General features: G+C 33.9%; 2 protein-coding genes across 5 annotated transcripts; both read left to right on the top strand.

Annotated features, from left to right (window-relative positions):
• Positions 1-497: 497 nt before the first annotated feature.
• On the top strand, positions 498-1443 carry LOC110621150. Its single transcript, XM_021765269.2, has 2 exons — positions 498-906; positions 1056-1443. Exons 1-2 carry the CDS (start codon positions 647-649, stop codon positions 1192-1194), a joined length of 399 nt encoding a protein of 132 aa, XP_021620961.1. The 5' UTR covers positions 498-646; the 3' UTR covers positions 1195-1443.
• A 376-nt stretch (positions 1444-1819) lies between these two features.
• On the top strand, positions 1820-7269 carry LOC110621149 (amino acid transporter AVT1D). Of its 4 annotated transcripts, none has more exons than XM_021765268.2 (11): positions 1820-2224; positions 3235-3521; positions 4850-5064; positions 5175-5198; positions 5295-5475; positions 5592-5811; positions 6056-6191; positions 6345-6510; positions 6594-6637; positions 6710-6772; positions 6867-7269. In XM_021765268.2, the coding sequence occupies exons 1-11, from the start codon at positions 2007-2009 to the stop codon at positions 6873-6875; spliced, it is 1563 nt and encodes a 520-aa protein (XP_021620960.1). In that variant the 5' UTR covers positions 1820-2006; the 3' UTR covers positions 6876-7269. The 4 variants fall into 4 exon arrangements, with proteins under 4 accessions (XP_021620960.1, XP_021620959.1, XP_043815182.1 ...); XM_021765267.2 differs by having other exon boundaries at positions 6860-7269; XM_043959247.1 differs by lacking the exon at positions 6594-6637.
• Positions 7270-10076: the final 2807 nt, after the last annotated feature.

Raw genomic sequence — 10076 nt, 5'->3', positions numbered from 1 at the left:
ACAGGCGGCACAACCTAGCGCTACTCAAATAGGCGCTAGGTACGGTCTCCCATTGCCACACGGTAATCAACCCCCAAACCCCCAAATATTTTTCCTTCAACTCCTAATTCATAGATAAAAAATCTCTCACCTCTAAATTGGCAAAAAGTTCGAGAATTAGTTTCTCTTTTTATCTTTTTTTTGTCTTGTTGGTGTGCCCATATCCTGTTCTGTCGAGGAGATTAAACAGTGCACTGCTAAAATTACCTGGAACCTCTAGAGTTACAGAAACTTGTCTTATTCTCGTCACCTGGGTGGCAGCATCAGTATTTTGGATGTGGTTATATAACTTTAGAAGTCTACAATTCTCAGATATGCGTAAGCTTTTCACTGCGAGTTGTTGTAAACGAAATACGGATAGCAAAAGCTTAACTTGGCTTCATTGGTTCATTGAAGATATGGGAATGGGGCCACCCTTATCCATTAAACCACATGAATCTCCAGCTCTGACGTGGCCTTATCCAATTAGTAACAACTAAATCCATATACTCTTTCCTGATCCAAGCAATGCCATCAAGCTTCTGCCAGCTTTTTATATCTCCGTTTCTGGAGCTAATTTAAGCAACTTGTCTTGAATTTGGAGCGGGAAATCTTCAAGTTGTCAAAGATGGCAACTTTAGCTCCTGCGCAGAGTTGTTTTGCCGGAAATTCACCCAAGAGATGTGCAGTTCCGAGCACTGGCATTTGTTCTGTACCAAGACTTGCAGGTTCATGTACTTGGAGCCACCAGAAGAAGAAGAGGTCGTTGACGGTTGTTGCAGCAGTTGGAGATGTATCAGCTGATGGCACTACCTATCTAATTGCCGGTGCAGCTGCTGTGGCTCTACTTGGAACTGCCTTCCCCATCGTTTTCTCTCGCAAGGACCTGTAATTCACTCACTCTATCTAATTGTCCTAATTCCAGTTTAATAGTCCTTGCAAAGCTAATTAAATGTGAAATTTATTGGGCATTTTGCTTCTTCGTCTGTTTCCTTGATTCTAAAGAGTGTCTTTTGACGCCGAATTGCTCGTCGCAGGTGTCCTGAATGTGATGGAGCGGGTTTCATTAGGAAGTCAGGAGCAGCTCTGAGGGCTAATGCTGCTCGGAAAGACCAGGCCCAGATCGTTTGTCCTCGTTGCAATGGTCTTGGCAAGCTCAACCAAATTGACAAATAAACTCAGAATTGGGATCCTCACAAGTTTGCTGTGCTATTAACATGATAGGTCTTGTTTATTCAATTCAAATCGAATTACTATTAGAATCTTATCACATAAAACAATCACCAACCCCTCCGAAAATTTTAATTTTTGAATTCATTTGTCTAACATGAGACCTGTCATGTTATAAGAATTAAGAAACATGAAAGTATCAAAAACAAATAAACCCCAACATTGTGATATGTTGTAATATTAATCTTTGCTCTCTCTCTCTCTCTCTCTCTCTTCATGATTTGTTTAAGATTATCTTCACAGGCGTTGTATGCATGTTGTTTGAGTTTGATTTCATTTCCACTTCCCAAAGAGTTTTTCTTTGATGTCACTCATGGATGAAGACCAAACCTGTTTAAGCAGAGAACTGAGAAACCCAAATTACAGAAGCTGCAGATAACGCAGAATTCTGTTAATCTTAAACAATAACTCATACATTGATGGATAGGGCTTTGAAGGAGAGGGGAGACTAAATTACCAGACCAAAATGATTGGAACAATGGAGGACCATTCCTGGATTATGCAATACACTTTGCTATAAATAGAGGTGTTCAGGGTCGTTGATTCAAAATCTGCCCGTAAAAACCGCAAATTACACTGACAATTGTGCAATTACACAAGAAAGTAGCCTTTTGTGTCTCAGGCCTCCTCAATTGCTGCAGTTCTCAACATTTTGCCTCGTTCCAAACAGTAATGAAATCGGAGAGAAGAAGAAGAAGAAGAAGAAGAAGAATAAGCGACGCTGTTCCTTGCTTTGTGATTTTGTTAATCTTGTTTTTATGGTAATTAACAAGGCAAAAATAAAAGAGGAAACAATGAAGCGAGATGAGGATCTAGGTCGTGATCGTGGAGATGAATTCCAAACAGACGATGAAGAAAACCAAGCAGAAAGGGCTTGCGAAAGTCATTACGATACAGAATCCGATTACTCTTCTCCTGCACACAACTCAAATAATAGTATTGAGGCTGCTATTCCTTCATGGCCTCAGAGCTACAGGTATCCTTACAAATTTTAGTACCCTTTTCCCCCTTTTTTTCTCAGATAACGTCAATTAATCTCTTTTCTAGGAATTATAATTCATAATGTTCAATGTAGCATTTGTTATTGCACGAAATGATGAATGGGAGATCCAAGTTTAAGCACATTAACTCCATTAGCTTAGTTTATTGATAGGGTAAATTAAATTACAAGTTCTTTTTTGTAAAAATCAAGTAAAATAATTAAATTAAAAGTACTAAATTGTATGAACAGTTAAACTTGCATACTTTAAATGGTATAAAATTTAAGGTAAAAATAAATTGAAGAATATTTTGCTGGGCTCAGTATGCTAAAAGCTTAAAAAATTCCATCTTCTCTTTATAGAGGTAAGCAAAAGAGAAATGGACCTACTTATTCCGACTCGGGATAATAAGTTCATAAAATTAGTCTAATTTAGCGATAAAAAAAAAGACTTCTATCAAGGTTAATTAGAGAATTTAATTTTATAAAATGTAGGACATTTTGATCTGAAAAAAAGAAAATAAATAATTAATTTTGTCCAACTGTAGAGATTTTTTCTTTAAGAACTATGGGGATTTGATTTGATAGTTGTTATTTAACCTCAGGTTTGAATTTTGGGCTTAAACTACTTGAGCATTTTGGTTTTTGCGTGGAATGTCTTTCTTTAATTAGCTTGAAAAGGTGAAGTGGTCCATACCTAGAAATTGGTTTATGATTACCTATATTGCATTCTTTTTTTTTTTTGACAGAAATGAACTCTAATTTTTGTTTGTTCGTCTGGTTCTCCTTATAGAGATTTATTAATCCTCCTCAATGAACCCGAACTCAATCCTCATACTTGTTACTTTCAATTTGGGATGACAAATGACAATATACTTGCAATGCTTGATTCTCTTAAAAGAGCAAGTAAATGGCCTAAAACCATTAGTGGATTTGTTTGGATACTAAGGAGGATGAATTGCTAATTCAATCTATGCAATGGCTTCATTGTTTTTGAAAATATGCAGGGGGTCGATAGACATGCTCGGTACTCCTTCGATTAGCTTTTCAAAAGGGAGTAATGTGGCAGGCATAACCAATTCCTTGAGTTCACTTTGCAAGATAGGCCAAGGTTCTGACTCTGCTTCTTCCCTAAGTAAACCTCTCATATCGCAGCGAAGTTTAGACAATGAGGAAGTTCCTACCTCTACACTCCCATTTAAATTAAGTGGATCATATCATTTCCGATTTTCTTCCGTTGAGGAATTACCACCTCCACATAAGGAAAGCTCTTTTGCGCAGGCAGTTCTAAATGGTAAAAACTTTAATACTTTTTAGCTCCCGGTTTAGTTACTCTGCAAAGTATTGGTCCTGTTTTGAAGGAAGAAACATCTCATTAAGCTTCAATAGAACAACCTAATTCTAAGTCCAAATGATTTGACATTGATCACAGATATTCTATTGGATGCTTCATGATTTATTTTGTTCATTTGGATATAATTTTTTTGAAATTAAGTGAGCCTTCTAGAATATAGTTTATGAAGGGAAAACAACACAAATTAATATTACTTTCTTCAAAGCTTTTCTCAAGAAGCGCAATAAATAAAAGTCTGGTAGTCAGTTGAAAAAAAAAAAAAAATTATGAAGGAATTAATGGCACTTCTATAAAAAGTATTGGGTATCTAGATGCGTGCTTTTTTACCAAATAAAAAAGAATTTAAACTTTATTCAGAAAAATTATTTTTTAGATCAAGGCCAGTTTACCACTTACTACAGCTATAGAAGAATTTTTTTTTTAAAAAAAAAAAAAAAAATTCAACTACCACATCTATAAAGTGCACTATTCTGACAAATAAACAAATTAAAAAATATATATATATACCTTACCGCACGTGTATATATATATATATATAAAGCTGATTTACATTGTAATCCTTAAAAATTTTAATAAAATTTTTAACTTAATTTATATTTTTTAAATAATAAATATTTCAATTTTTAAATTTTTATTTTATTAATAAAATATATATTTTCTAACATTTACTATTAATCATAAAAAATAAGTAAATTTTGAATTTTTAACTTTAGTTTTCTTAATTTTTAATATATATTAATACATTTTATAGCAATCTTATATTAAATATTTTTTTAAGAATTTTTTTTTTTAATTTTTTTACTCTTGTTGGGCAAAAAGCCCTCTAGATGTACTATGGAGATGTACCATCCCTTTGTTGTCATATGTCTGAAGTAGAGGAAATTTTGAACGTTTAAAGATGGGTCTCTCCTTGGACTGGGATATATATCAGAGAACCAAATTCTTAAAAAATAATCAATAAACAATTCTATATAATTTATTTACTATAATGGATATATTAATTTTAAATGAATTAGAAATGTAAATTTATAGGATTTTTCTTGTGAAAGAAAAGAGGGGCTTCAGAATGGTCAATTTGGAGGATATAAGATATCCAAATACCTAAGACTAAGGGAGTAGGGTGGTTCTCAAACAAAATTATTAGAAATGTTAAAACATAAGACGCTATAATGTCTCCCAATCAAGTTAAGGTCTGAGTAATCACTTATTACAATACCTAGGAAGACATATTGGCTTATTTCTGACTTTTTTCTATTTCTTCTTTTAAGGAATAAATATTCTATGTGGCATAGGACTCCTTACAACACCTTATGCAGTTAAGGAAGGTGGATGGTTGAGTCTCTCAATTCTCTTGCTCTTTGGTATTGTCTGTTGCTATACTGGTGCACTACTGAAGAAATGTTTAGAAAGCTCACCTGGACTCAGAACTTATCCTGATATTGGGCAGGCTGCTTTTGGAGTGGCTGGTCGCCTACTGATATCTGTAAGTCAAATACTAATATATTGCATCCAACTGTTATCTTTGTTTCAACATATAAAGAAAATTTTCTTATTTTATCATATAATTGACAACCGGGTTTTGTTCATTTGCAGACATTGTTGTATTTTGAATTATATGTAAGTGCAACAAATTTTTCACTGTTTGTTAATCTCAATTCTTGTGTTCTGGACTTGTTTTCACTGTGCTAAAAGGTGAATAGCTTTGGCCTATAGGCAGCTTGTGTGGAATATATAATTATGATGAGCGATAACTTGTCAACCTTATTCCCAGACACATTCATGAGTTTTTCTGGAGAACAACTTGATTCTCATCAAATCTTTGCCTTCATAGCAACTATTGTTGTTCTTCCAACTGTTTGGCTTCGTGACCTTAGTTTGCTGTCTTACCTTTCAGGTTACATAGCCTCCCTTTTCTTACTTTTATCTACTTTCATTTCTGTTCAATTTTTTCCTAATAGAAAAAACCACTTTCAAGCTACTCCTGCTGATACTTGAAGCCATTATCTGCAGTTGGAGGAGTAGGTGCATCAATTTTGATGGTTGTCTGCTTGTTATGGGTTGGGGTGGTGAACGAAGTTGGATTTCATCAAACTGGAGTAGCCCTAGACCTTTCAAATCTACCTTTTGCAGTTGGTATTTATGGTTATGGCTTCGCTGGCCATGCTGTTTTTCCAAACATATACTCCTCCATGAAAGAGCCATCAAGCTTTACATTAGTTCTAATTATCAGGTGAAAACAATAAATTTCTTTGCCTATTCATTTGTTCATTTTAAAATAGGTTGAAAACAATTATGTAGATATATGCAATGTATTTCATTCATGAGAATACTAGATGGATCACATCATATCACTTGCATGTGGTATCAAAATTTGACTGTTTTCTCCCTCTGTCTTAGGAACTTTGTGTTCATCTATCCACAACTGCAAAAACTTACTGTGTTGCTTTACTAATGTAGTTTCACCATTGTTGCAGCTTCACTTTTTGTTGGTTTATGTACACTGCAGTAGCAATAAGTGGGTTTTTGATATTTGGTGACTCCATCAAATCCCAGTTCACATTAAATATGCCTGTACAGCTTACGGCTTCTAAGCTTGCAGTCTGGACAGCGGTATGATAAGATACACATTTTCTTTTTTACGGAAAAATTTCCCCTTAAGTCCATATTTATTAAATGGAATTGTTTGTAATCCAAATAGAAAAGAATAATATTTCACTCGGTATGTGATGCCATATTCAAGAATTTGTGCCTGTGGATTTGCAGGTTGTGAACCCGATGACAAAGTATGCCTTGACAATAGCACCTGTGGCAATGAGTTTAGAGGAACTCATGCCTTCAGGTAGACTTAGATCTTACAGTGTATCACTAATCATCAGAACAACTTTAGTAGTTTCAACTTTAATTGTGGCACAGACATTTCCATACTTTGGTAAGAAGTTTCATATATTTCAATATGCATTAATTTTTAGTTTCTGTTTGGAACCTTACCTACTTTTATCAATGAGGATACAGGTTTTGTGATGGCATTTATTGGATCTTCACTTGCAATGATTGTTGTAAGTTCTCTATTCAATCTTCATTGGTACTACTGAAGAGGAATAATTTCTCTGGTGTTCATTTTATGGCAGGCTGTTATCTTCCCATGTACATGTTATCTCTGCTTACTCCATGAAAGATTAACTAAATTGCAGGTTGAAATTCTTGACCTCATTCCAATTAATCATTATTTTCAAATAATAATATTCATTTTCAAATTAATGTTAATATTGTTTAATCAGATTGCAGCTTGCATAGTCACCATTGGTGTGGGAGTGCTGACTGCTTGTGTTGGTACATATTCATCTGTTGCAAGAATGGCTAACAAATTTAGCTGATGGAAGGAAAATGAAGGTTTTGTGTTGGGACTTTTACTCCACTCAACTTTGATTATTTTTGTTTTTATTCAACCAGAGAGAAAAAGGAACAAAGGAGGAATGAAGCCATAAGGTTGAGGAAGTAGTATATTTTGATGAACGAAGTTGAATTGGGGAGAAAGAGAGGAGGGAATACGAATACGAATAGAGAGTGCATGATGCGATTAAAATATGTATGCAAAGAACATGAGAGAGTTTTTACTTTCACGTACAAATCTTTGCCTTAATCAGGAAAAAAAATGAAGAAGAAGAAGAAGAAGAAGAGTGCATTTTCATTGCGTTTGCTTAGCCTTTTCCTTCTTATATATATATATATATCACAAAGTTGCTTTGGCTTTGAAATTGGGATAACCAATTAAATTTGATACTGTTTGATGATGCTTTTCACTACAACCAAAACCAAAGTTTGCAATCTTAGATAAATGCATATATACATAATTTTTCATTTTATTTTAAATAATGCATACATTTATTACTACAAATTAAAATTAAGTTTTTGTAATTTATTATTTCATGGAAACTAATAGATATTTACAAAATTTGATAAATTTTTTATAAACTATATACATTTTAATTAAAATTATAAGATTTAAATATAAAATATTATATGACTATTTTGTTTCACCGTAATATAATTTAATATTTATAATAAAATTATGCATTTTTTATTTATATAAATAACTATTATTCTTCATAAAATTTGAAAATTTTTGTAATTCGTTATTTCATGAAAAATAATAAATCTTTTACAAAGTTTAGTTATATAAATTATTAAATTATGTTAAATAATTAAGTTTTCTATAATCAGTTAAAAGTATTTTATAAAAGTTGTAAATTTTAATTAAAAATATAATATGTAAACATAAAATATTAGACCACAATTTGATTCCCATAGAATAATTTCATCTTTTTATTAGTATTTGTAAAGAAATTATGCAATTCTTTTATTTACACCAACAAAAATTACTTTTCCATTCAATTTATAAGATTTTTAATTTTTTATTTCACGAAAAATAATAAATTTTTATAAAATATAATTGTATGAGATAATAAATTACTTTTCCGAAACCACTTAAAATAATTTTGTATAAAACTTATAAATTTTATTTAACATTATAAAATTTAAATATAAAACATTAGATGATAATATTTATTTCAACATTATCTAATTTACTTTTTTATTATTATTTATAATAAAATTTTTTATTTTTTATGCGAACATATATTAATTTTTTAGGTTAAATTTGTAAATTTTTCTATTTTGTTACTTCATAGAAAATAATAATTTTTTCTTTCCAATATCTCAGTGTAGGACTTAATAAGTAGCCAGCAAAATCCAATGGAGAGATGACACCTCCAAAGTCAAGTAGAACAATGGGAAAATAATCGGGAAAAAAAAAAAGCCATTTGATAAGATTTTATGATAATTTAAATCACGCAAATAGCTGCAACTAATTTCTGCAACTTATTTTTAGGATGATTTTAATTTATTCTAATTTATTTTTTTTTATTATGATTAACTAAATTTCGTACTAAAAGTTTTTATAATAACTAAAACTTTCTATTTGATTATAATATTAATTTGAATTAATTTTCTTTACAGATATATTTTTAAATAATTTATAAATATTGATGTTCTGAAATTTAGAGAATAGGTTTTACAATGGTTATGTAAGTTTGTTCTGAGAGGAGGGTGTTCCTCTCTTTTTATTTTTTTCCATTTGTCTGCTAGTGACGCGTAACAGCTTCTCTGCTACAGTGCCACCTACCTCTGTCATGTATGTCCATACGTAGGAAAGCGTCAGACGTCTTCTCCATGCCAGGCGGCCATTTAATTTCTCCTGGCACGCGTGGGGGCAGAGCTGCGAAGTGACTGCGCTTACTGTCCCTCCCCACGACACGTCACCGGACTGAGCCTGTAGTGGGTGGACCTGGGTTCGTGACTGACTCAATCTACTCTGTGAGCCTGAATCGGGGCCGAAGATGTTGGACCGGTCTGTCAGGGAGGCTTCATGGGTTTTGGGCCAGCACTGCTTTTTGAGGCCCGGCCTCATACTGAGATGGTGAAGTCCAGTGGTCATCAATTGCCCCTTTACCTTCTCAACAGTTATTGCATGAATGATGAGGGGGTAAATTCCTAGAACTCTTTGTGACCACGCGGTTCAAGGACGGTTCCCATCAAAACGTCTCTTCCTTGCTTTACTTTTTTAAAATTCAAAAACCCCCAAATTTTTACAGAACTCTTCTTCTCCACTTGCTCTCTGTGCACCTCGTTTGTTCATGTTTTCCTACGAAATCATCTTCAAGGTATGTATTCTGTTCTGCCATGGAAGGTCCTAAACTTCCTGATGTACTGAACCTAGAGTCTAGTGTCACCTCTTCCTCCCTCGCGACCCTCTTTTCTCGAGAGTATTTGGATACCCCTCTGTTTCGGATTAGGGCTCCTCATCGCAATGAGAGGATCGTTCTTTCCGATCCTCTTCCCTCTGGTCTCATTGATCCTCAGAGGGACTGTAATCTAGTCTTCTTTGTCAAACAGCGCGAGTTTGACTTAACCTTTCCTTTCTCTCCATTCTTTATCGAGGTTTTTCGGTATTTCGGAATAACTCCCTGTATGCCCAACTCGATTCTCTTCATGTGCTCTTTCGAGTCTGTCTGTCTAAGCTGGAGTTTCACCCCCCACAGCTCGTCTGTTTTTCACCTTTTTTCGTCTGGTCCGTGCGAGCCAGTGTTTTTATTATTTTGCTCCTTGAGGAGTATTGTCTATCTTCTCGGGGCACAAGGATTCTATCAAGGCCTGGGCAGAGGGGTTCACCGTGGTAGAGCTAAAGGGAGGTCCGGGACTGTCCTGGCAGGTGGATCTCCCCTAGAGGGATGTGCTCTCAGGCTGCAATGACCTTCCTCAGCTGACCCTCTCTGAGCATATCGGCCTTCTCAGACTGACTTCTGTTGAACGAAAGTATGATGTTGAGAAGTGTATGTTTGTGTCTAGTCTCCAGGATTGCAAGGATGTCGGTCCCTTATTTCCATCTTTTATTGGGTGTGTGTCTAACTTGTTTGATTTTTGTTTCTTTGTAGCTTC

The sequence above is a fragment of the Manihot esculenta genome, chromosome 8 (genome assembly GCF_001659605.2).
Source record: "Manihot esculenta cultivar AM560-2 chromosome 8, M.esculenta_v8, whole genome shotgun sequence".
Taxonomy (NCBI): domain Eukaryota; kingdom Viridiplantae; phylum Streptophyta; class Magnoliopsida; order Malpighiales; family Euphorbiaceae; genus Manihot; species Manihot esculenta.
The sequence above is the reverse complement of the archived record's forward strand: the minus strand, read 5'-3'. Positions and strand labels throughout refer to the sequence as shown.

Coding starts and splice junctions, on each gene's coding strand:
- LOC110621150 (XM_021765269.2), top strand. CDS start 647: ATGGCAACTTTAGCTCCTGCGCAGAGTTGTTTTGCCGGAAATTCACCC. Junction 907..1,055: donor GTTTTCTCTCGCAAGGACCT/GTAATTCACTCA, acceptor TGCTCGTCGCAG/GTGTCCTGAATGTGATGGAG.
- LOC110621149 (XM_021765267.2), top strand. CDS start 2,007: ATGGTAATTAACAAGGCAAAAATAAAAGAGGAAACAATGAAGCGAGAT. Junction 5,065..5,174: donor CTGGTCGCCTACTGATATCT/GTAAGTCAAATA, acceptor GTTCATTTGCAG/ACATTGTTGTATTTTGAATT. Junction 5,199..5,294: donor TGTTGTATTTTGAATTATAT/GTAAGTGCAACA, acceptor TTTGGCCTATAG/GCAGCTTGTGTGGAATATAT.